Below are 27,920 nucleotides of genomic sequence, written 5' to 3'. Positions count from 1 at the left end.
AATATTTTGATGTATTGAAGAGAAAAGAGAATATGAATAACTGTCAATTATAGTAAATATTTCGAATCGTTTCGAACCTAAAAATTATGTATCAATTAATTATACAATGTAGTACTTATGATTAAACACGCCAATTTACACTGCATGTAATATTAAAAATTGCACTTTATATCCCACAATTCACACTCATATAAGCTTAAAGAAAGAGAAAAAGACTTTGTGAGAGAGAAGATGGGACAAATTGAAAATTAAAAGTTTTCAATCTGTTAAACAGAGTTTCAAACATCCCAAGATATGTCAATTAATTACAAATTTAGTTTTTTAAATAAAATACATATTTCTAATTCCAAAAGGAATAGAGAAAAAGTTTTCATTTACACACTATTCACTTGCTCCTCAGCCCTTCCAACTTTAAAAATTTGTCCGATATTACTCAAATTAATCACGAATATCAATACAAAAATATCCGTTTTTTTTAAATTTTGCAAATTTTATTTACATACTGCCAATATTTATAGACAAAAAATATTCCTACACTATGCAATCAATAATTTTTATTAAATAAACTAAAAACATTTTTTAAGATTTTTATCTATTATAAATATTTAATACTTAAGACGTTAACATTCAAAAAAATTTATTTGAATAATTTTTTTCGTATTATATATAAGTACTTTCAAGGAAATGCAACAAGAAAGCAGAAAAAAAAATGAATTATTAGGGAACGAAAAATTGTCAACTGCACTTATATTCTTAAATATTAACTTGAAATTTGTATAGGTGTTCGGATATAAATCCAAACAGTTATAAAGTAAAACAAAAAATCTCAACAATGTGTGTTGACGTTTATTTTTTGTCAACTGTCATTCTCTGTTCAATTCATATAGACAACTACAGTATTACTGTCATTGTCAGTAAACATGCAATTAATTCTCTCTTTAGAGAGACTCTTTATTATGTTTCAACTCATTTTATGAAATTATTTGAAAGTTTGCATTACTATAAATTTGAAGCATGGCTATTTTTCAAAGCTGGTGAATATAGCACAAATTTATGTAATAATTTAATTTTGTATGTACAGTAGATTTTATTTTAAATTTCATTTGAGAATTTACAACTTATCTCAATTAGGTACTTTGCATAATATACATATACAATTATTATTTCTATTGTTACTTTTGTTGTATGTATTGAAAATTGTTTTCATTAATCAAATTAATGTTTTAGTGCAATGAACTCCAATGTCCACATAACCTCTTTTATTTTCAAAACAGAAAAAAAAAATCACATATAAGAACATAGACATTAAAAATGCATATTGAACAATATTTTAAATATAAATGAAATATATTAGTATGTACATACATATATGTATGTAAATCTTTGTGAGTATACCAAATTCAAAAACTTACAATTTTATGTTGAATTCAAAAGTGATGGACTTATATAACAACATTACATACAATTTTGTAGAACACAACAAATATGCAGTTGTATTTAAAAAAAAAAATTATTATTTTTTCTTGTTATTGTTTTTTGAGTATATAGAATGAAGGTTTATATCGCGTAAATCACTGTATTTTATGCAACAGAATCAATTTTCAATAATAATCGCTGCAGGATAGCATGTGCTTCATGCTGTTCTAACAAATGACTAGCTATTGATTTTGCTTCTTGATTTCTCATTTTCTTAAAAAAATTTTTTTGTTTTTGGTTTTTTGTTTTTTTTTTTTGAAATAAAAGAATAAAATACCAAAAAGGTACACAAAAAATTCAATCTTTATAAAAGAGAAACAACATTAATTTCATACTTTTTTACATCTAAATTGAAATAAAATTACAAGAGTATCAATGATTGTGTGGTTATAGCCAAAAATAAAAAGAAATAAGAATAATGTTGGTGGAGTATGCCAAAACAATATTATCATTATTGTATCCATAGTTAATATTCAAATAAACATTCCAGTGCCATGGAAAATATTCAAGTTGCACTCATAAAAAATGAAAATCTTTCTGTTCTCTATGGCATATAAAATTTATTTTGAAAACCAACTCAAATCAAAATATCGTTTTATGTATGTACGTATACGTACGTATACAATTTTTCAATCTAAGATTTTTTTTAGCATATAAAAGAGACAAGATAAAAGGTGATGGGTTTTAGGCATTTTTCATTCTAAAATATCAAAAAAAAACCTAGATTTTATTTGTTCAATAATATTTTTGCTATATAGATGGACTGTTGCATTATATATGTACATCTGTATGTTTGTAGGTAAACATAATACTTGTCATACAGTATAATAATTTTGTGCAACAAATGAAGACAAAAAATGTAATTGCGAATAATTTTTTGCATTTTACTCATTTTACAATCAAAATATTGGAGATTATAATAACCATAACACATTATCGGTAAAATTCTATTTGGAGCGAAATGAGAGATCTTGGCTCTATAATTACAATTTATTATTTGTGACATGATGGACCAAGATGTGCAGAATAAAATTGTTCTAATGATAATTAATTGAAATATAATTATTTGAAAAATGTTGCATAATTTTATTTTCAAAAAAAACAAAAGAAAAATGGCAAAAATAATTTTTAATATTCAAAATTTTTTTGATACATGCCACTAAAAACTACTAAAAATTTTTGCTCTTAATTTTAGAAATTTCATAATGGTTGCTCTCCTTAATGTTTATTTTACTTAATATTAGTTTCTTATTAGCAACCAAATTGTTCAGTACCTACTACATAGATAAAGTACTGTTAACCGGCCTATATGCACCAATTTTTGACTTAAATGACAAAAAATAAGAAAAATGTGTTATTTTAAATAGTAAAAAATGATTATAAAATCAAAATTAAATTGTTATCTTTCTATTTCAATCACATTAATTTATTTAAAAATTTATATTTTGCTCTATATTTATAATATAAAGTATGAAATTTATTTGTACACTCAAAATTACAGGAGAAATCACAAATTTCAATATCAAAAAATCTTCTTAATGGTTTCGCATACTGGGAACTAAGAGTAGGTATATATTTAGTTTGTAACAAAAAAGGAAGTTTTTAAGTTCTGAATGGCATAACGTAGGTATGAATGACCCCCTTCTAAAATAATAAAGGTGAAATGTTATTAATTAATTACGCGTTTAATCAATCACCGCAAGTTTTAAATTTGGGAACAAATCAAATATAAATATTTTTACTATTAAATTGCATTTTAGCAACTCACTCAACTTATTTATTTAAAAAACGTTTTGCAAATCAATAGAAATCCTAATTTTCAAATTTTTTTTAACTTACGTTCGGGGTTTCAGATGCTAACAATAAAATATTTTTAATACTTTACGTAGTTTTTGAATGAACTCCCGGAATGCACGCGGAAAAAAAAGTATTTTTTGAATTCACCTCAAAATTTTGTAATTTTGAAAAAAAAATTTTTTTCACCATTGTGGTGACACTGTGTGAAATATTTACCACACACACTAAGTCCTTGCGGTCAAATTTTGAATTCGCTAAATTGAAAAAAATACAAAAACTTTTATCAATTGTGAATTATTCTGCTTAAAACCTTGTCTGGTACAAAAATCGACCACTAAAACAATATTTGGCGCTACCAAAAAAAAATAAATTAAAAGTTATGGCAACACTTTCGCAATATTCACAACGTGACCAAATGTCAGACTTTTTGTTTTGGTTGTTTTTCTCTTCAATATTTTGATTTCAATTTTTGTTAAAGACCTAAAATGTCTCGTCATAATAATAATTTACCGGATAATCTGCCTCAATTGCAGAATCTGATAAAACGTGATCCAGATTCATATAAAGAAGAATTTGAACAACAGTACAGACATTTTCTAAACAATCTTGAAATATTTCAACTCAATCCAAGTGATGAGAATAAAGCTTTGTACGAGCTGGTTATGTTCATAGCTCAAGTAAATACTACTTTTTTTTTGTAATTAAAGAGTTGTTTCATTTTTTTATTAAAATTTTTAGGTTGCACAGTGTTATCCAAATGAATGTATGCAATTTCCTCAACATTTAGTAGATCTACTTAAAAATCATTCAACAAATTTAGATCCATCAATGAGAAATTGTTTTGTAAAGGGTCTAATACTGTTAAGAAACAAAAATTTATTACCAGCGTTAGATTTATTAGAATTGTTCTTTCAATTACTTCGTTGTCCTGATAAAAAGTTAAGAACATTTTTAGAGACTCATATAATTAATGATATCAAAAATATGAATGCAAAACAGAAAGATATGAAATTGAATTCGGTAACATAAAATAATTCATCTCGTTCAAGGAAATATAAATGAGTTAACTTAATATTTTCTATTTGTAGACATTGCAGAACTTCATGTTTTCGATGCTAAAGGATTCAAATCCAAAAGCTGCCAAGATGTCTGTGGATATTATGATTGAACTATACAAAAAAAATATTTGGAATGATGCTAAGACTGTAAATGTTATAGCTAATGTTGGATGCTTTTCTAAAGTGACAAAGGTATGTTAGTTTTGGTTAACAATGTTTTTAATAGCTCCAATTAAATTTTTATTGCTCTATATGGTATTTTAACAAAAAAAATTTTTAAATTTAAGGTTTTGGTAGCTTCCTTGAAATTTTTCCTGGGCCACGAAATCGACGAATCAGATTCCGAAAGTGATGCTGATATAGATCTTAAATCAGCCATAATGACAAATCGTGTTAACAAAAAGACGAAAAAGAGAAAAAAGCAACTTGATCAGGTTAAAAGAGCTGTCGTAAAGGCTTCTAAAAAAAAGAAGAAAGCACCAAGCTTTAACTTTTCAGCCATTCACTTAATTCATAATCCACAAGGTATGGCTGAAGGTCTGCTTAAGCAATTACATTCAACGAATGAACGGTTTGAAGTCAAGATGATGCATTTAGATGTTATTTCCAGATTAATTGGGATACATGAATTATTTGTATTTGCATTTTACCCATACATTACAAGATTTTTGCAACCGCATCAAAGACTAGTAACCAGAATATTACAATTTGCTGCACAAGCTTCTCATGAACTTGTCCCAGGGGAAATTATTGAACCAATTTTAAAAACAATAGCAAATAATTTCATTACAGAGAGAAATTCAAGTGATGTTATGGCAGTAGGTTTAAATTCTGTTCGTGAAATTTGTACTCGATGTCCGCTAGCAATGAGTGAAGATCTCTTAAGAGATTTAGCTATGTACAAGCAATATAAGGAGAAATCTGTAATGATGGCAGCTAGATCTTTAATTGTATTATATAGAGAACAATTACCAGCACTATTGCATAAAAAAGATAGAGGTCGACCAACAGAGGCACAAGCTGAAAGAAAAATTAAAGAATATGGTGAAATAATTGCTCATGATACAGTACCAGGTGCCGAAGCTCTGTTAAAAGAATCAAAAACTATTGATATTAAAACAGATGAAAGTGAAACGGAAAAGGAAGATGGTAGTGATGGTGATGATTGGGTTGATGTATCTCAAAGTGAAGGAGATGGATCAGATATAGAGGACGTCGAAGGCGAAGATTCTGATGATGAAGGATCCGATGAAAATGATGATAATGTTAAAGATAATAAAGAAAATGAGAATGAACCAAATGAAACAGGTATTGTACCAGTATTTAGTGTTTTAAATTTTAGTTAATGTGTAAATATTTCACTTTTAGAAAAAACAGATATATCAAGCCAAGAAGATGTAAAAGCAAAAAATATGAAATTCTTAAATACAAAGGAAGCCGCTCAGGAAATAGCTTTGACAAAAATTTTTACAGACGAAGATTTCAAAAAAATTGATGCTGCTAATATAAAGAAAACGATAACAAATTCTCGAAAAAGACCCTTAGAAAGTGATAAAACTGATTTTGTTAAATTAGAGAATATAGAAATGATATATAAAAAACGAAAGCATGATAAGGAATCACGTTTGGAAACAGTTAAAGCTGGTCGAACCGATCGAAAAGAATTTGGTTACAAGGATGGTCGTAAAAATGAAAATTGTTCAAAAACAAATAGAGAGAAGCAAAAACGCAAAAATTATCTGATGATGAGACATAAAGCAAGAGGTAAAGCTAAAAAAAGTTTTAAAGAGAAACAACAAAAAATGAGGAAGCACTTAATACATATGAAAAAAATGAAATAGACATAAAAAGAATTTTATACAAAATTAGCTTATTCTTTTATTATGTAAAAAAATTTATTAAAAATCATTTTTTAAAACTTATCTCAAATTGCTTATTTGAAGAGTCCTTTTGGGGTGTGATTGGATTAGTATTCTTTCAAATGTTGCTACTTAATTTTAAGTACCTAAGTGATATAAATCATTTTCAAGTAATTATTCGACGCTGATTCGCAAAAAAGTGCATTCAAATTTTTTCATTTTACTAAAAATACAATTTTTATCTTCTTGAAGGTAGAAGTAAATAATAATTGCATTCTACCATACTTTTTTTTATTGCCTTCTTATCTCATTTCATAGTGTAGTTTGGTTTCGAGTTTATTCACTCAAAAATTATTTGATTTTAACTTTTAAATATACCTAGCTAATCTTAGAACTGATAATAGAGATAATTAAAAGAAGAATGTAATTTTCTGTTTATTTACTTTTGTTTTAGTAATATTCTTAAGTCTTGTAAATTTCTTTTTCATCTCAGAAAAAAATTTTAGTTTCAAAAGAATTCTCAATGCACTAACAATAAAAAAAAAATTTTTTTTGGAAGAACTTTAAAATAAAATTAAAAATAAAACAGTTGTTGAGTACATTAAAAATAATGCCAGCACAATCATCAGATTTTTTAATTAAATCAACAAACAGGACCACAGAAAATGTTGGCTATTACCATTATCAACCACATAAATATGTGTCGTCTTATCAATTAAATAGTAAGTAAAGTTTATATGTAAAAAAAATAAAATAATCAATACAAATAAAATAATCAATTTATGTATGAAAATTGTTTTAAAATTGACTATAATGAAGCGTTATTATGATTAATATATTAGTTGCGTTATATTAAGAATATTATATTAGTAAATAAAAAAAAAAATTGATCTTTGAACAAAAGTGTGTTAGTAAATGGTACAACTTCAAGCTTAATTTGAATAAATATTTAAAACCAGATTGATTAATTTATTTGTTAAAATATGTGATTAAATTATGGAAAATTGATATTTAAAAGCGTAAATCGTGTTAATTTTAAATAAATTATAATTTTAATACAAATTGCATTATGTAAAGATTGCATTTTACAAAACAATTTGTAGAATTTGCTCTATAATAAAATGTAAATCTCATTAACAAACATTTAAATTTAATTTTATAATTAGATAAAACTTATCTAAATTCAAAGTAATTGTCTTTTTATTAGATCATTATTAAGGTATAAATAAACTTACCTGTATTTATTAGCGTATATAATAGCAAGGTGCACTTATGAGTTTTAGAACTAAATAAATAATTTAATTTCAAGATTTTATTCTTTAATTAAAATTTTCTGGTTGCATATCGCCTTGGACATATTCTAATTCTCAATTAAATACGTATGATAATAGAAGTTTACCGTTAAGTTTAATTTTTTATCAAATGAAAATGTTGCTACGCGTTGTCGTGTTTGACAATTAATTTCAATATCTCATTCGCGTTGGAATTTTTTTTTTGTTTTATCATATTGTGAAAATTACAAAAATAAATTGACATAATCAAATTAGCTTATTTGTCTACTCTTCCTCTAAATCAATTCAAATCGTTTGCTTTTAATGTCAACTTCATTGCCAAGTTTGGTTCAATACTTTTTTGTATTTTTGTTTAACTCAAAATTTTGCAACTTTATCAAACATGTAAAAACGTAAATGCAGTTTAAGAAAAAAAAAAACAGAACCAAAGCAGAGAACGAAAACGGCGAATAATTCCAATTGTTAACACAGAACAATATGGAGCAAAATAAACTGGTTCAGTATTATGGTATAATATCTCACACACATGGAAATAGATTATGTTAAAAAGAATTCCATAAAATACGATTTTAGATTATTTTACCGATTTCGGCTAAATTTGCAGCAGTAATTTCGCTTATATTTAGCAATTACTAATAATTTCGTTCGCTTAAAATTGCTCTTGTTTCGTTTTTGCTTTTTTACCAAAATCAGGACGCAAGCGTTTTAAAGTTTGAAAACTGCAAAATTTTAACTGCAGTTGAGCAATATGTCTAAGTTCTCAATTTTTTGACAATTAGAAAATTAAAAAATAAAAAATTTTGATGTTCTGTACGGAAATTTATATCTCTACAATGTACGCCTTTATGTAAATACATAGAACCGTAATTTGTTTTGCTGTTGTAACAGCTTGAAGTATTTCCTTAAATCCATATAATCTTTACAGCTTTACTATTATATGTATCTGTCAATTAAAAAAATTTATATTTCACTAAAGCTGAATTCATTATACACACTTTATATTATTATGCAATAATGTAAATTGAATTGTTTCTAATCGAACAGATTTCTTTCGAAAATCGTCGCTATTAGTGTACGCAACACATTTATTCTGCTGTTGAATGAATAATATGTTTGTGTATACATATCTACATAATATTGCCAAAAAGAGATTTTTTTTAAAATCAAATAAAAATTACCTTTAAATTGAAAATTTTTGTTTTATTTTCGTTAAAATTTCAATTACTTATTATTTTACACGAGTTCATTTCGTTCTTTACGAATCGTCATAATATTCTCAACGATACAGATGTGTTTTTGAAATTGTTTATGAACGCGCACGACATAATTTTATTTGTTCTTATTTTTTTAACAAAATTTTCTTTTGACACTCTACTTTATTTGACAGTAATTGTCAAAAACGTTGATACTGTTACCCCTTTTATTATGATATATCTTTTTTTTTTTTTTTGTTACGGAAATATCAAAACAAAAGGGAAAGGGCCTTTGATGCATTCGGTTTAAAAATAAAAAAAAAAAGATATGAAAAGAAATTTTTATTAAAAAAAAAAAATATTTCAATATAAAATTACAAAATAAAATCCTTTTTTTTTTTCTCATATATAAATGAAATTAAGAAATTATTGAATTATAAAAAAAAATAATTTAAATTCGTAATGGGTTTTGTTGTATTTGTTATTGAATAATTTTTAAATGCATTTTTGAAGTAAATTGTGGGGGTATTTAAAATATTTTTAAAACAAAAACAAGATAAAAGAAAAAACATAATATTTTTTTTAAATAAATTTTATTATGCTAATCGGCGTAAGCTTTCAGTATATTAATAAGATTTTTGCTGAGTTAATAAAGTTTTGGCCATTGAGAAAACTGTCCAGATCAGAGAAAATGTAAGTTCAAGAACAATAATTAAAAATATTTTTATTTCAATTTTTTTTTTGTTTCTGTCGTTTGTCTCTTGCATTAAATTTAATGCGAATATTATCATATACATACATACATATATACATAAATATAAAACAATGTATACAAGTTGGTAACATTTTAATAAAGTGTATAATGTAAATTTATATGTTAAATACTTATAAGTATGTATTTATAACGTTATGTATATATTTATCTACCTGTAAATATACTTACCTACATTTACATTGTAATATGTATATTTTTTTTCTTTTTTTTCGTTTTAGTTCCATTGTTTTTTTGTCAGTTAAATATTTTAACAATGTGAATTTTTTTTTTGCTGTTATGCTCTTTTGTAATTTGTTTGTAAAATATTCATGAATTGCTTACATACTAACTTTTATAGTTACGGTATACATAGGTATTACTAGATAGGTGCATCCTTGAAAATTAAAATAAACACAGCTTAGTTATTCTTTTTTTGTTGTTTGTTTTCTTTTGATTACCTACATTATTTTACCAAAAAAATTCTTTTGAAACCAAGTAAAATTTTGTTTACCTTTATTGCGGCAAAATCTATTGTTCCAAATCTCTTTTATAAAAAAAATTTTCAGCTTACATATTTTATACAAAATAAATATTTTTTGTAACTTATTCAGTATTATGTTTAAAAATTTGTTTTAAAAACTTGAAAACGGGGGCGCCGGTTAGCCCCAATCTATATTATAATGTGAAAAATTGTAAATATAAAAATGTGCTATAATTTGAAAAAGAACGGTACCTAACTAAGCAGGTAGCTTTACCTATTCACTACCAAAAATTGTAAATTTTGTTATAAATTGATTAAATTTTAATAATTAATTTACTTGATTATTTAATTCGGAACTTGATATATAGTTTAGTCTAATATCCGCTTAGTTAAATACGATTAGGTTAAATCGTGAAATAGATTTAACATTGAACTGGAAATAAGTGAGACTGATTTGAAAAATGCAAAAATGGGTAATAGGCACCTAAACTAAACCTGCCCATTAAGTGAATCGGGGAAGTAATACTTGAAGAGGAAATTAAATTGTAAATTAATACCTATATTGAGAAAATAAATTGGTAACAAGGTTATTCGTCATCTGTTAAATTAACATCTGGATATAGTTAAGGTACTTATATCATTCTTTAGTTTGGAAATTCTAAATAATTATTTAACTAAATCTCAGTACCGATAATGTTTCAAATTCAATGGACAATCATTTATAAATAAGAAATACTTACCCAACTATTTAAAATTCTAAATATATATATTTTTTTTTACTTACGTTCAATATACGTAATAATTTTCTATTTAAGAAAACAAAATGTAATCTAACATAATTACTGTACTTAATTTATTTTTTTAAATTGTAGGTATCTGCCTAATTTCCATACCTAGTGTTAATAATGAAGATGTAGGGTTTCTTTCTACTTATTACGTTTAATTCATTATTCCGTATTTTCTTATTGTCAAATTTTTGTATATAATTTATATGTATAAAATTCTAATCTAAATAGGAATAGATTTTTTAACGAAAACAAAGATTTTATGCTTACATAAATACAAATTATATGATTAAGAGATGAACTTTTAAAAAAATCACTGCCTTATAAGTATAAAGATTTAAATTTAATATTTTAAAATATTTCACGATTATTGTGATGATTATTATTATATAATAATAAATACTTGTATACAAACTTGTATATATGCATGTAACAATTGCGCCAGCTTATAGTAAGGTCATATAAAAAGTGAGAATTATTTAAAATTTATTGCATTTATTTAGCATAATTTTTTACATAAAATATTATAGAAAAACATGTTTTTTTGTTTTTTTTTTAAATAAACTTTAATTTGCAAACCAGTTTTAAATTAAATAAGTAGCCAAGTATAAATGTAAGTAAGCAGCTCATAATGATATTGTGTAGGTATAGAGGTTAGACAATGTGTCGCGTGTTATTAAATGCTTTATTAATTCAAATAAATCTTTATATTTTACATAAACAAATCACCTTTGTAATAACGAAAATATTATAATATTATTTAATATTAGTAGAAATTTAAAATTATTTAATTACTTAAATTCAAATTTCTTTGTATGTATGAATAATATGTAAGTATTGCAGCATTTAATTTTTTTTAATGAGAAAACAAGTGTTTTTCTTTAATATTTTATTTTATTTTTTTTTTTTATTATTATAAAATGTTATTTGACCTCAAAGTGTTATGTTTTTCTATTATCACACTCCTCATGTCATTTAAAATTTTATTTTATGTATTTAATTTTTTGAATTTAATTAGGTATGCCTTAAAATTTTTTTGTCATAAAAATAATTTTTACAATAAAATTCAATCAGAAAGTTTTGTTTGTGTTTATTTTTTGTGTGTTGTTTTCTTGTGATTTTGCCCTACACACATGCACACATTGTTATTTAATTTAGTTAGTAAATAATTACAGCGTGTTTACAAGTGACTTTTTTTTTTACTTAAAATTCTGAATTTTAATTTTGTTTTTTTTATATACGTATAGAATGTAGGTAAATATGTGATGAATAACTTTATAATAACTAATTTGAGTTGTAGCCATCTAGTGGTCTGTATTTTACTGGTTTAAATTTACCTTGAAATTAAAGACGGTGATGGAGACAGAGACGGAGACAGAGAGCCTTGTACTTTTTCGCATAATGTAATTTTAAATTGATAATTTTTTTTGTATAACAGATTTTGCTTTTTTCTAAAAAATAAATTTTTTAAAATTAAGCACAATTGAAATCATTCTATTTTAGAAATATATAAATTTATTCGATATTTTAAAATTTTTATTTTAATATATGGGGGGGAAAAATGAGAAAAATTTAGTTGAAACGTAAGTAATTAAATTAAAAATATTGATTACAATTATTGAAAATCGGAATTTTTGGTCAAAATATATCAATTTTCAAATAGTTATTATAAATATTATTCATTATTTCAATTGGATCTTCACGTTTTGTTCTTAATATTTCTGATAAAATTTGACATTAAAATTTGACATAAAATTTTGGATAACCGAAATGGGATTTTGTATATTTTAACAATAACAATATTCTTATATATTTCAGAAAAACAATATTGTCATTACAAATTACTTTAAAATTATATTACTTTATAAAAAATTGTTAATTATTTTCTCGCTCGGTGAATAAAAAGAGTGCAATTCAAAATCATGCCTATGATATATAGAGTGACATATATAGTGATATATATAGTACATGATATATATAGTGATATATATAGAATGACACTATTAAATATTACAGCCTAATCGTGTACTACTCACTTTTTATTTACTTTCATATCAAAATTCGCAGTATTTTCTAATGGATATTTCATTTTTCCAATAAGAATACTCATTTTTTCAATTGGATTATTGCATTTTTTTCTCAAATTATCGATTGAGCGTCTCCTCACTCAATTTTAAAAACAAAGTGAAAAAATTTTGTATATGTACCTACGTTTTTTCACTCGAAAATCATATTGCACAAATAGATGAGTGCAATATAATGAGTTACTCACTTTCTTTTCACTTGCCGAATAAAAAAGCGAGAAAGACGATTAGATCCGTAATTTTTTAAGAATTTTTAAAAATAAAGTTAAATAAATAACACCATCTGAAATTCTTATACAAAATTTATAATTTATATAAGTATAAAAAAACGCTTGATTTTCTAATTCAATGAATTTTGGAGTTAGCCGATTTAATATTACTCATGCTCTATTATTTTATACTATAATTTTATTGATATTAAAAAGAATGTATGTTGTATGAATTTCTGTTGTTCTGTTACTTAAAAATTTCTCTATGAAATTTCTAATCTTCTTGTTTCTAATGTATGAATTTACTAGAGCTAAAAAATTTTTTTGTGTTAATTTTAATAATAATTATTTTAATTAGTACATTTTTAATCAGTTAAAATCCTTCGCTCCTAATAATCATAAAATGTATTACTTATAGTGATAGAGACTGATCATAATTTAAGTAGTTGAAATATTATAAAAAAAAAATTAAGATAACAAAGTAAGTAAGCACTTAATCTAATTTTTTATATTTTTGTGTGAAAAAAAAAACACAAATAAATATTAAAAGTTATTATAGAGATTTTTATTTCGTAAATTTTGTTATCTTTTTATTTTCTCACATTTTAATTATCTAAAACTTTTTTTTTAAATAATTTTATAGTATATACAAGGTGATTCAGTATAATTAGTGACATAAATATACCAATGATATTTACGGCATCAAAAATGATTACAATTTTTATTCAGAAACTAGGTGTTAAATCTCAATGGTTTCCGAGATACAGGAGGGGTTTTAAAGAATTTTCAAAAAATCTTCTTGCTAAAATTTTTTTGCTTATAATTTCCCTTCCGAAAAAGATAGAAGCTTCAAATAAACAGTTTTTGAAAGACCTATAGTACAAGGCTTGAAAGCAACATATTACTTGATTTTTTTCAATCCGATAATTTCGTACGAATTTTTTTGTTGCAGAATTCGGCCCACTTTCTTAAAATTTAATTTAACTCACTAAATGTCAAAAAATATTTTACGGTACAAATGATATAACACAAAAACCATTTCTATGTCAAGATTTTAAAGCCCCAGTAAAATTTATAGGAACTCAAAAAAAGATCACTATTTTTTATTTTAATTCAACCCCTATATTTCCGAAACCGTTGAGATTCGACAACTAGTTTTGAATAAAAATTTTAATCATTTTTGATGCCTTAAATGATGCTATATTCAATGCCACTGGAAACTGAATCACGCTGTGTATAACATTGAATTGTACAGTTAGTTACCTTTATTAAGTTCAATTACTTCAACCCTTTTTGTTTTTTAGTTTAAAATAACTATTATTAGTGTTAATATTGAAATGTTAGGCGAATATATTATAAAATGTTAACGGATAAATTATATTCATCTATTGATGGGAGAAGTATATACATATATGCCTTATTTTTAATATTTATTTTTTACTTAATTATTTTATCGAATAAAGTGATATTTTATTTACATAAATACATAGTTATCATATTGCATATTCTCTGTGAAATTCCATTTAAAAATTTTGTATTTAATAGATAAAGCTTAAAGTGAATATACATACATACATGTATATTATATATACATAATATAAGTATATCTAGAGAAAATGGAAAAATCAAATATAAACAAAATTTTTGTGCATTACAAGTATATAACTTCTATTTATAATTATAAAGATTTTAAATTTTTTTTTTTTTAATAAAGAAAGATTTATAAAAGAAAAATTAAAATGATGACTGTGTGTATGTAAAGAGATGAAAACAAAGCATTTTTAAATATATGCTTGTAAATCTGTTATACACTTATATAACATTATATTTATAGCTTTCATATGTGAATCATGTTTTATTAATGTCCTGATTTAAACTTTTTAAAAATACATACTTGAATATAATAGGTACTAGTATGTAGTGTTGTGTGTTGTTAGTTCGATTGTAAAAAATCTTTTAAATTTTGTAGATATTTTTTTCTTTAAATCAATAATTTTTTAAAACAAAGGAAAGAGTAAAAATATTTTATGTTACCGGCAAATTTTATATTAATTTAATCTGTAATTTGTTTAATTTTGTTAATTTATTTGTTTTATGAAATGAAAATTTTATCTCATTTATATGGCAACTTGAGTACTTAAACTTGAAATCAGCTCGAAACTCAAGCTGCGTTTTTAAAATTACAGACTTCGTTTATATGGCGGCTCGAATACTTGGCTTGAAATATCAATCAGTGTATGTGGTCGGTATTATGAAAGAGTCACGAAAGTGCTCGATTGAGAGTTTTGAGTTATATATACAGAAAAGTTCAGTATTTTCTCAACTATCTGTATAAAAAAATCTACGTAGTTCTAACGTTAATATTTTCGGAGAAATAACGTAAATTTTACACGTATCAGCAAATTGATATTATTTTATATATTTTTAAATGCGTTTTTCTGAATTTACGATCTAATAATGTCGATGATATTACTGTACAGATTAAAATAATATTACATATTTGAAATCAACCTGAGTTTGACATTAATTGACAAACGCTATTATATTAATGTGTCATTTTCATTTTTTCTATCCGCGTATATAAAGTTGATTTTGAAATCAAGCTAATAGTTTCATCGAATATTTGGCTTGAAAATTTTAATTTGAGAAGCGTTTATTTTGGCTTGAAATCTGCTTGAAGTCGACTTGAAACTGCATATTTCAGTTTGCTTGAAAGCGCAAAAATTTCGTTTACCTATATTGAATTTCGGTCACTTGAAATTGCCATATAAACGGGGAAAGTGTGATTTATAACTCTAACGTAAATAATATTTTTTAAAAAGTATTATTAATCGACAGTAACTAATCGAGTTTAGTGTATTATAACAGTAATTTAGAAACGGGCATATTTTCATATAATATTTTAGACCAATTCATTTCTCCTTCTTGATTCAAAATAACATAATACATTTTTCTACACAGAAGAATGAGAAGAATGAGAAAACTATTTCAAAAGTTAATTTTCGTTCTCATTTAAATTCTCAGTTAACATTATTGTGTTTTTCGTTCAAGAGAACGCCGTGTTTTCCGGCCGTGCAATGGCCTAATAATCTTGTTAATTATAATTTATTTAACAGTAACAATTTTAAATAATTTTCAATTAATTTTCAATTTCAAATCTTATTTTAAAAAAGAATTGAGCTTTTTTAAAATTATCATGTTCAATTCTTAAAGAAATGACAATTGAATGAGAATATACAATGAAAAAAAAAGAAAGAGAAAACGTCATTAGACAATGTTGGAGAATTTATTTCTTAATTTTTAATGAATATTGTCAAGTTTTAATAGACACAAAGGCATAAAAATCGCTTTGATCTAAATAAAGAATAGAAAAAAGAGAACGTATTTTCCTTAATCTTTGTTTAAACAACAATATTGTGTAATAAATACAAGCTATACTAAAAGATTATTATCAATAAAAAAAAATTTATAATAACAAGTAGACTTTAAAAGTCTAAGCTTTAAATAATCTATTTACCACAAATAAAATTATCTATTGTGAATTTTATCGCATAAATAAAGAAAACAAAAATATCGGTCAACTTATTTTTATTTACATATTAATTATTATACGACTGGGCTTTCAGAATGAAACAATTTAAAAGTAGACAAAATATAAATTTAATTTTAATTCAAAATTTTATTAAAATTACCAATAACAATAATATTTTAGTGTCGGATATTGAAAATGTGAAAAACATTTACCTATCCTAAATGCTACGAAGGTCATGACTCATGTATGTGCATAAATAAAAATTGAGAATTAATTGTACAGTTGGTGTGTAATTCACGCCGTGTTTATGATTCACAAAAATTTGGTTATAATTTTTTTAAATATTAATTTTTCAAATTAATTTAAAATTTCCACGTACCCTACAACAAGAAATAATTGAAACAGTTTTTAAGAAATTCAATTTTATAATTGCTTACAGTACTGACCTTAAATGTATAACTCGTTTTTTTAATTCACTTACATATATTAAATATGTTTGTAATCTAACTACTTGAATTGAGGTAAAAGATAAAGAACAACTACCTAAATTACAATTTAGAAATAATTACAATCATTACAAAAAATTGTAAAAATATAAAATTTAAAAGGAAATTTTTTTTAATAAATCTAATTGAATTTTATTTTTATAATTTTAGAAACCCACAAAATGCATGGAGTGAAGCGCGTAATCGTTTTCTGCATTCTAATAGTATTGATACCATCAACGCTCATCATAATTCCTTTGTATTTGCGGCACAGTATTTTTGCAGATGTTGTTTATCCTGTAAGTGAAAATTCCTTTCAAAAATCATTATTTTATTACAATATTTTTTTATTATTTTAATTTTTAAAATTTTACCCACTTATATTTCATTCTTTTTTTTTTAGGTGGCTGAATCCGATATAATTGAAATACGTGATGGAATATCTTCAATTTTTTGTCAAAAGCATACTTTACATATGGATAGTAATTTTAATGCTTTTCAACTTTCTAATAAACCAGAAATTTCTACAAATCGAAAACATATACGTTTAAAGAAATCAATGGTTTTGCCAGATGATACTTTAGAATACTGGGGATTCTATTTGTTGAAAGGCGCTAAAGTTGAATTGAAATTTTGTTCGAGATATGATGGTTCCAGAATTTTGGTTGTAAAAGGTGAACGTAATTTACAAACTTGTGGCCTTTTAGAACATAATAAAAATAAAGTAGGAACAAATTTCGCGGAAGGTCATGACAAAGTAAAAGTTATTTTTGAAGACAAAGAAGAATTTAATATGTCAAAAGAACATAGAAATAAAACTGTTAAACATGAAACCGGTGATGTATTCAATTTGAATATTATTATGAATCATCCACATAAAGAAAATTTAACTGAAGAAGAATTAGAAAATAATGGAGGTGAAGATCTTTCAGAGATTAATGAAAAAGAGAGTCACTTATTAGATACTAGTACTATAATGCCAAAGATTAAAAGAAAATATCCAAATCAAATAAATAAGACTGAATTACTAAATAATGGTAAAAATATTAATTTAATTTTTAATACGACCACAAAAAGCAATGTGGAAATTTTGAATGAAACTGGATTAGAGGCAAATGAAAATGATAAAGAAGCTAATAAAAAACACACGTTACATAATATTAATTTTCCAGCACTGGAACCGAAACGGACCAGAATTGATTTTGAAAAAGAATATGCGACACGTACAAAACCAATAAAACATTATAGTAGTAATATTGAATCACCATTAAACAAAAAGGATGGGGAAAATAATAATAAAAAAGAAAAGGGTTGGTACTTATTTCTATTTTTTTATATTTTGAATTTTAATTTAATTTGAAATTATTTTTAGATGAGTCAAATGTACGAAGAAGACGCCGTCGACATCATATGTCAAAGCATGATACAAATAAAATGACCAATAGTGACATGGAAAATGAATATTTAAGACGGAAAAAAGAACGTGAAGATAAAAAAAAGAAAATTTATCATGAATTATATGGTAAAATTTCACATAGAACGAAACGTGAGCATGTCTATGATAGAAAAATATCACATGGCGGAAATGCTTTAAATTTTACTGAAAAACAAGAATCTAATTCAATATCAAGTTTTGAAAATAGCTTATTGACATGTTATGATGGGAAAATTTTGGTTGCTGAAGGTTTTCCACCATCACAAATGTGTACAAATGTTCATTATTTAGCGACAATGCCAAATGTTTCACATATGATAACAAGTCATGAAGTAACTGAAGATGGCTATTATTATTATATTTTTTATAGTGATAATGATTTGGTTCGAAATGATATTCATGCAATATTTGACATTTTTAAGCCAACATTCTTATATTCAAACATATCAAGTGATTTAGCTTCACAAAATTGTATTAATACTACGAATTGTACATTTAATTTAAATTTTTATAGCGATGAATATGTTGTTGTTGAAGTACCAACAAGAGATGGAATTGAACATGATGAAGATGATATTACATATTTATATTCTACTTGTCATCCAAGGTCTTCCGTATATGTTATATTCCCAATTGCAGTTTTAGTATTAATTTTAAGTTGTGCGTTTTTATAGTAGTTAGATAATTTAGGAAATTAATAAAAAAAAAAAAAAAATAATTTAATATTGAATTCATAATTTTTCAATTTAATTTTTTTGTTATAAAAATTTAATTATTATTAAAATTAACAAATTGAATTGATAAGAATGAATTAAATGCAAAAGAAATGAATTGACGAATTTTAAATGAATTTTGTTTCATATTATAAGAGTTATATATACTTTATTAAGAAATGTATATATAAATATATTAAAAATGTAGTTTAAGCAATAATTTTTAGTGTGTATTTTGATTAAAATTATATATTAAAACTTATAATTATATATAGTATATGTAATATATTGTTTTTTTCGCATATTTTGCTCGTTATAAAATTTTTTTAAATATCTAGAAATTGAACATACGTACTTAGAAATAAAATATGAAATTAATGAATATGTTTAATAAATATATAATGGCCATATTCAGTTTTACAATAAGAAAAAACGTTCATATCAGTAACATTTTGCCATATCATTATATACTATAACATGCAAGTATAATATTATTATAAGAGTTTAACTGATTTATGATTTAGAAATTTGTATTTTAAATGAAATTGCTCAAAATAATTTTGAACTGAATGAAGAATATTAAAAAATGTAATTTTTTCTTCTTGTTTTAAAAAATCATTTTAATAAAATTCGAATTTTAAATTGTATGAAAATATATATTGTTTATTTTTTACCAATATTAAATAATATATATGTTTGTAATGATTATTTAAGAAAAATTATTTGATTTTATTTTAAAGTAAGAAATTGAAATATCTTAAAATACGAATTTTATAAAAAACACCTTCTATTGTTAAAAAATAAAATATTTCTGTGAATTCCAAATAATTTCTAAAGAAAGATTTCTAAATTGAACATTTTTTCTAATTTATTTAAAATTAAATAATTAAATAATTATAAATTAACTGAAATCATCTCAAAATGGTTGTGACAAAGCTTTCTCATATTATTTTTAATTTTTATGTGAATGAAAAATTTTTAAGATAAAAGTAATTTAAGACTAATATTGTTATTATTATGTAATTATAAATTTTTATTTAAAACGAAATTGTATATTATAAAGTTTGAAAAAAAAAACAATTCTTTTGAAGCAAAAATTGATTCTCTTACCAAAAGAAATTAATATCCAAATAAAGAATAAATTAAGAAAACAGAAAAACCTTTAGTACAATATTTTCATTTAAATTTATTTAAAATTTTTTAAAATTTGTGGAATAGAAATAAAAAAGTTTTTATAAACAATATATGTTTTCAGACAACGATTCTTTTGAAAGCTGAGTTAATCAATAAAAATTTGAGATTATAAATAAATTTATTCTTATATTTCTTAAAAATATAAGAATATTTTCTTAAAAATAAAAATTTACAAAAAACATCTTACTTTTTAATAGTGTATTTTCTATTATTTTTACTATAAATTTTGATTTTATCTGTTAACTAAATAAATAAATTTAAAAATTGTAAATATGTGCATATCTTGAAAATTTAGATAATATAGATAAGTTTAAATTAATATTATTATGAAAATAGTAATAAATTAAATTGACATAATAGAATTTTAAGAGATATTTACATAAATAATATACATATATATATATGTACTAACATATTTATAAAAAGTTGAATATGAGTTAAATAAAATATTTAAAATTTTTCCAATATATATTATTAATTTATTTAATTTAAGTCCTGCTTTATCTACATATAACGAAATGTTAATTATTTCCTCCAATAATTAACATTTTGTTTATACAAAAAATATATTTGTAAGCACAATATTTTAGAATAAACACTAAAGGGCAATCAGATTTAATTGGAAATCAAATATACTTATCCTATGAAAGGGTATTTTTTTTTTGGAAAATTAATTTTTAATAAAGGGCTATAAGGTTTTAAAACTTTACGTGTTGCAGAAAAATTGTTTTTTTAAAACTAAATCTGCATTCTAGGAAATTCATCGTAGAGCTAAGGTATTGATTTTGTGACTGCAATATTTTCAGAAGTTCAGTACTACTGTCGTATAACCATATAATATAATATCGTACAGAAATTAGAGCAAATTGTATTTTCAAAGTTATTCATAAACTTACAGAATAAAAGTAGCACCAGGTTTGATGCAACACTTCTTTTTGTATACCATGATTACGTTTATATGCATATTAGACACCGTTATTACAAACACATATATTTAATTGAAAATGTATATAACTATGTTTAATATTTTCTATGTTCAAAACATATGTTATTTACTTATTACTTTAAAGAAGCATTATGCCTTTTGAGAATTAATGTGTGTACTGTGTACATAATGTAATTTAAGATATGACCTGATTCTTGTTAATTGCATTTTTAATTTTTCATACATGCTGTAAGGAAAAAATTTGCAAGAATAAGATTGGGATTTTAATGAGATGTTAAAGTAAATCGAAATATAAAATATAATAAATACGTTTGAGAATATTTGATCATCCGAACAAAATCTTTAATTTTTTCTAGTTATTTTAAAGAATGAAATTGAAGGTGTTTTATTAGAAAATTCTTTTAATTGACATTTTTAATTAACGAAAATTATGAATGTCTGTGAAAATTAAGATTCATGCAATTATGATTATGTCCTACTTGGGAGTTAAATTATATTTTTAATTTAGTAACTTCTTATATAGCTTCTTTTTTGTAACATTGATTATTGTGGGGTCTGTTATTATTGACCTTATAGTTAATATTTCGGTGTTTTCGTTTATGTACGCTGCGCTGAAAGTTCTACATTAGAACTAAAATTAAAATTTTTTTGAATTTTAAATTTAAAAAAAAAAATGGAAGTTTATGTAGCAGCGACAAAATTTAAACTAGAGGTCTACACTACATTTCTAACATTTCTTTATTACATATTGAACGCATTTTATTACAGCGATTAATTTTCGAACGATCTATATTTTCAGTGTATGTAGCGTGAATTTTCGAACGTACTGCAAGCTAGAACTATTCTAGAACTGAATAAACGAAAACCCCCTTTTTGTGAAACTCTCAGTTATTCCATATTTGGTGTCATCATTAAAAAAAATTTAATGACATAGCCTTTTATCATTCACTAATTTTTACTTTGACGAAGGCTACCTTCTGTCTTTCATTCATTTTACGTTTCATTTACTTTTTTTGTTGCAATTAGGATAGGGACTATCGCTCGCCTCACCTACCTATTAAACTCAATGACGTAAGAAACTGGTTCATGGTTATTTACAATATCATGTATTAGCCCTATGCTGCCCCCAGGAGCGAAGTAGGATAACAAAAACAAAAATTTTAAGGGCTATAATCTTTCTTTGATATCACAAAAATGTAACAAATTTCAAATTAGAAAAAAGAGCAACGTCTACGTATCGGATATTGTTAATATTAATAAAATTGATTATTCACTAATGCATAGTTGAGATTATGGGTAGCCATTTTTTTGTTTTTACGAAGGTAATGTGCGTATATTACATTATCTACAAATAATACGATACCCATGACTTAGAAAAAAATCGTAATTTTATTTTTCTAAATTAAATAATTTTTCAAAAAAGAAAATTCTACATGTTATAAAGAAAGGCTACTCATGAATTAAAATTTAGCTAAATAATTTTAGTACTTAATTAAAAATTATTAAAATGTTAGGGCTCATGATAAAAAATGGATTATTTTTACATATACGGGGAAATATAAAGGTACATTTACATAAAAAATTTTAAACAACATTTCAAATTCAAAAAATATATTTTTAATTTATAGACAATTCATTAGAGAAATAAACGGAGTAGGTTATAGAAAATTGAAAGAATTTTAGTTGGAAATTCAGAATAACTAAGAAAAACCTTCAAAAACAAGAGGAAGACTTGTATCTGCTATTAAAAATTATCGTAATTTTATCAAATTTAAAATATAGTCAAAAAATTGTTTTTCAAGATTTTTGACAAATTTTCAATGTTCTACTTAAAATCTGTTTTCTCATCATTTCTTATATTTTTTCAGTAACAAATCAATTTTGTTTATCTTAAAAAAAAACAAACAAAATTTTAAATGAATTTTTCGTCCTTTCTTATTCTTGCATATGCAATATATCATTATACGTACATATAGCTTATGTGTATAATCTATAGCTAATATACATATACATACTTACAGCATATATAATATTTAATGTGCCTATAATGTGTTCATAAAATGTATGTCTAAATGTATTAAAAATTATTTCCTCCCACATTATTTTCAAATCATTTAAAAAAAAAAAAAAAATCAGAAAAGAGAAATTGTTTTTTGTATAAATTTCGATTTCATAAATAACAACTTAATTGTAATTTGAGAGAAAAATAACAAAAAGAACAAAACTAAAAAAATAATAATAAGGAAAACCAATTCATGTCATTTCAACTTGAAAACTTTATTTAGGACTCTATTGAATATAGTAGAACATAAGTATAATGAAATGATAAGAAAAATGCGGTCATTGGCTAAATTTATTTTCATGTTTTCTTAATATTATATTTATTCGTAAGTATATACATATATAGTATTTAATTGTATGTATAGTAGGTAATATAAGAAAATATTATAAGTATATGTGCGTATATAAATGTCACATAAGTAGGTTTGCCAGATTTTCTTGATTTGAAGCTGGGACAAAGAGAACTACTTTATTAAAAGAAGCAAGGCATTATGAACTTTTCCTCGAAATTAACGTTTTTTTAATTGTCATTTCTATATATACATATAAATATGTATAATTAAATAATAAAAAAAAATTTATTAGTTTAAAATTATAAATTTTAGATTTTATAACCATCAGACAACAAATTATTAATTTTGGTATCTATATGTATGAATAATCATCTATAATTTTGAATAAAATTAGAGTAAAAGAGGAGGGAGGCCCGCTGGGCCACCCATTCGGAAAGCCCATACACAAGGCATTCAAAAAGAATGTTCACCAGCAAATTATCACGACACAACGTCGATGTAATACGAACCCTAAAAATTATCTACGGGTACCTTCTTGGCGAATTTTAAAAGCCACGTTAAATATTTCCCAAACAAATTCTCCAGGTCATTGTAAAAGAAGGCTCCAGGTGGTTCTTCCTTTTCCACATCAGAGACGGGCTGGCATAATGAACATCTTCCACATTCTCTATTTCCGCAATATTCTGACATACCCGACAGATATCCGTCATATCGACTCCAAGTCTCTTAGCTATTTTTCCCAAGAGGTAAAGTCCCGTCAACACCCTACCAGTATTCTGAGATCAGTTTTACTGTATCTCAACAACTCCGTTGTTATTGAAAAAATTAGTTTAACGCTTATTATAACTGTTTTTCATTGCGGTTACTGTATGCTGAACAATTTATGGATCATTTCTGCACAATTTGGAGCTGATGAAAAACTATTTTGAATAGATATCGCCATGAAGAGCATGAGACGGTTGGACATATTCTCTATGGTATTGCAGTGTGGCAAACTAAATTAGAATATAAAATAAAAGATAATGATTATACTAATTTTCTTATTAGATCAAATCTCCATTCGATGTGGTGAATAAACATGAAAATTATAATATAATTACCGATTAATACGACTAATACTAGTATAGATCAAAGATAATCAGCGCAAAATTTATAAATTTTTTTTCGATTAAAATCATCAACTATAGGAGAATTTAATTCTTTCTAGAACTATTTTCGAGACATTTTCTAATTATTACCATATGATTTAAAAAATCACAGTAATTCCGGAAATAGGAAACGTTTGGCAACCCTATATATCACTCTAAATAAAATTATATAAGTAGTGAGTAAAAATTATATTGATGTATATATATATACGAGAGTATTTTAAGAACATTTAAGAAAATTAAATTCTTTGGTTTCCAAAAAAATAAAAAAAATGAAAATTCTATTTTTTTTTTTTTGTTCTTTTTTTTCTGCCTCCTTAAATCAGGCAGGCTATAAGGATTAAATCTTTACATATACGTATTACACCTACATAAACACTTATGTATAATATGATAAAATAGGTACGGTACGAGTATAGATGGTTATTATTATACTGTATAACAAAAAAAAAATAATCAAAATCAGGGAGGAAAAATTAAATTTGTTAACAAGTTTATAACAATTATATGATCTGATGTAACGCAAAGTAACAAAACTAAAAAAAAAAACAAACAAAAAATTATGTTATTTTTTTTTCTTCTACTATTTTTTTTTTCCTACCTTATTTATTTATTAAAGTATGTCACGCACTAAACTTGAAGAAAAGATTAGAACTGAGATTTAGTACAAATATTTATTCAACGTCACGTTCTCTCTCGCATATATAGTGGGCTTAATTTCTGTTATTCTTTTTCTTTTCTTTTAATAACTATTTTTTGTATGTTTGTTTTTTTTTTTTTTTTTTGATTAATCCAAATAGAAATTTCTTTATCCTTTTTAATATTGGATTTTTTTTCTTTCTTGTTTATTTTAAGTCTTTGTGTGCTCTCTTTGTACGACTTAAGGTAAAAAAAAAAAAAATAGTACAAAGAAATTGTACAGGTTTTGTTTTTGTTCTTTTTTTCTACTTCATCTACATAGTACGTGGGTTGTATTGTATGTAATCCTGCCAATAATAATTGGAAAAAAAATTCTTTTTAAATATGTTATTCTGTTGTTTAATGTTTATTTATTATTATTATTTGTATAAATACATTTTGATTTAAGTGAAGACGTGTATATAGGCGTATATTGGTATACATTCACTCTGGTATGATTAGAGTCTCTTGATGTTCGTTTAAAATAATTCATTATACATGTACAAACATAATAGTTTTCGTATAATAATTTTTTTTTTTTGATAGAATTCCCTTAATTACTAAATCAGGCATTAAAATTTGGCATTCAGTCGGGATAATTATTAATTATTCAATAAAATTAAATTTTTTTTTACCCCTTGCCCGTCTTATAGAACATATAGGGCGTGACATCATTCGTTTGACTTGACCCTATGTTGGATTTGATTTTTGTATTCCTAACTTTGCAGATCTATGCCAAGTTTTGTTGAGGCACCCAGATTCCTTTGAATACTGTGGGTTCGACCCTGATGCTCATGCTTGCGATATTTTTACAAAGTTTTCTTAGAGTGGATATGATGTGAATATTTTGACATAAAGCTTTTGTCTGACGATAAGTAATAAAATTTTATTCCTATTCTCTTATTCCTATCAAATTAATTAACAGATTTTTTAAAATTAAAATTTCGGAAATTAATTTTTTGTTGAATTTTAAACTGCCATCACCCGATTTTTATTTTAGTCACAATTTTCGTAATTGCTGGAGTTTATGAAGCATTTCTTGTAGTTTTAAGAGTGGGAATATTTTGTAGAGTATTGCCTTGGTTCGTGACATAGTGGTGGGCGTTCTGTTACTAATACTACAACTTATCTATTACTAATACTACAACTTATCTGTTACTAATACTACAACTTATCCATGCGTGTAGAACTGTAGGAAATCCATACGATTTATTAAATATTTCTATATATGAAAAACCAATTCATATCCTTGTATATATTCAAAATTCTATGTAAAATTTGCTGAAAATATCGTGATCCAAACTCATTTCTGAGCAATTTAGAAAAATTTGATTAATTCTTTTCTTTTTAGTTTACTAATTCAAAATCATTTAGACTAAAATTCTTTTAAATTTGATTTCATATTTAAATTTAATATATTATATATGTAAATATAACAATTAAATAAATCGAACATAACCTTAAAAATATTTATAATATACGAAATTGTAAGGTTTGATACGAGTACATGATGTATGTATACACAACTGTATATATGCTAACATATGGAGCTGAAATTACCTGATATTGATGTTAAATTTAATATTCTATAAAAAATTTGTATGATTTTATACATTTTGTACTATTATATACATATTGTATGTATAAATAAAAAGAAAATTAAGTTTACTCTACATATTAAGGTATTCAAATGTTGAAAAAGAACAACACCATCTATTTCCTGTGAATTGAATTATAAATTGCAACTATTTGTTTTTCCTCCCATTTCAAGTTTCCATGCACATTATAATGTATATAACATTATGTATGTATGTGGGTACAAAACTTTCAACAATAATTTTGCTCATTTTTGTGTAAAAGGTACAGGATGTTATAAAAATTGGGTGTACCTTTTTTTAAGGCCGATATAATATTTATATTTGTAATAGTTGTTAATACTTAAAATTTTGGACATAAAATCGAGGTTGTTCATAATAAACTGCAATCTAGACGGTAAATTATGGGATCACTATTGGCAGCATATCATGTGTAAGTGATAACATATGGGCTTAGTTGCTCTCCACGATTTTAGGAGTTGATTGTTAAATTAGTAACTTAACATGGCTTTACAGAAAATAATATTAAATTTAACTTAACTTTAAATTTTGATTTAAATTATAATTAATATAGTTCTGATTGCTGTCATTTAATACCATCTCGTTATAAGAATATATGTATATATATATATATATCTCCAGATCATTTAGAAAACATCTACAAAGCACTTTTATTTTCATTTTTGAAGAGATAAGATAAAATTCTAACAATAAATTAGCCTGTAAATCGATTCAATTGATACATTTGCGATAACAGATGCGTTTCAATTCAATGAGACCAATTTTGTAATTTTACAGCGATAATGAGTCTAATTAGAAAAAATACAATATTGTCAATATACGTAATTTCAT

The 27,920-nt window shown here is 24.2% G+C and overlaps 2 protein-coding genes across 7 annotated transcripts; both read left to right on the top strand.

The window, feature by feature from the left end:
* Positions 1-3,703: 3,703 nt before the first annotated feature.
* LOC129615908 (protein SDA1 homolog) lies at positions 3,704-6,253 on the top strand. The gene is made up of 5 exons (XM_055531326.1): positions 3,704-3,950; positions 4,012-4,293; positions 4,362-4,523; positions 4,619-5,639; positions 5,700-6,253. The coding sequence occupies exons 1-5, from the start codon at positions 3,759-3,761 to the stop codon at positions 6,170-6,172; spliced, it is 2,130 nt and encodes a 709-aa protein (XP_055387301.1). The 5' UTR covers positions 3,704-3,758; the 3' UTR covers positions 6,173-6,253.
* A 517-nt stretch (positions 6,254-6,770) lies between these two features.
* LOC129615873 (uncharacterized) lies at positions 6,771-19,134 on the top strand. 6 transcript variants are annotated; one of them, XM_055531270.1, is made up of 4 exons: positions 6,771-6,912; positions 17,177-17,304; positions 17,409-18,315; positions 18,378-19,134. In XM_055531270.1, exons 1-4 carry the CDS (start codon positions 6,801-6,803, stop codon positions 19,112-19,114), a joined length of 1,884 nt encoding a protein of 627 aa, XP_055387245.1. In that variant the 5' UTR covers positions 6,771-6,800; the 3' UTR covers positions 19,115-19,134. The 6 variants fall into 6 exon arrangements, with proteins under 6 accessions (XP_055387245.1, XP_055387248.1, XP_055387251.1 ...); XM_055531273.1 differs by lacking the exon at positions 6,771-6,912 and adding an exon at positions 9,070-9,368; XM_055531276.1 differs by lacking the exon at positions 6,771-6,912 and adding an exon at positions 15,047-15,223.
* Positions 19,135-27,920: the final 8,786 nt, after the last annotated feature.

This window comes from Condylostylus longicornis, unplaced genomic scaffold (genome assembly GCF_029603195.1).
Source record: "Condylostylus longicornis isolate FDR11 unplaced genomic scaffold, ASM2960319v2 ptg000153l, whole genome shotgun sequence".
In the NCBI taxonomy this organism is placed as follows: domain Eukaryota; kingdom Metazoa; phylum Arthropoda; class Insecta; order Diptera; family Dolichopodidae; genus Condylostylus; species Condylostylus longicornis.
The sequence above is the reverse complement of the archived record's forward strand: the minus strand, read 5'-3'. Positions and strand labels throughout refer to the sequence as shown.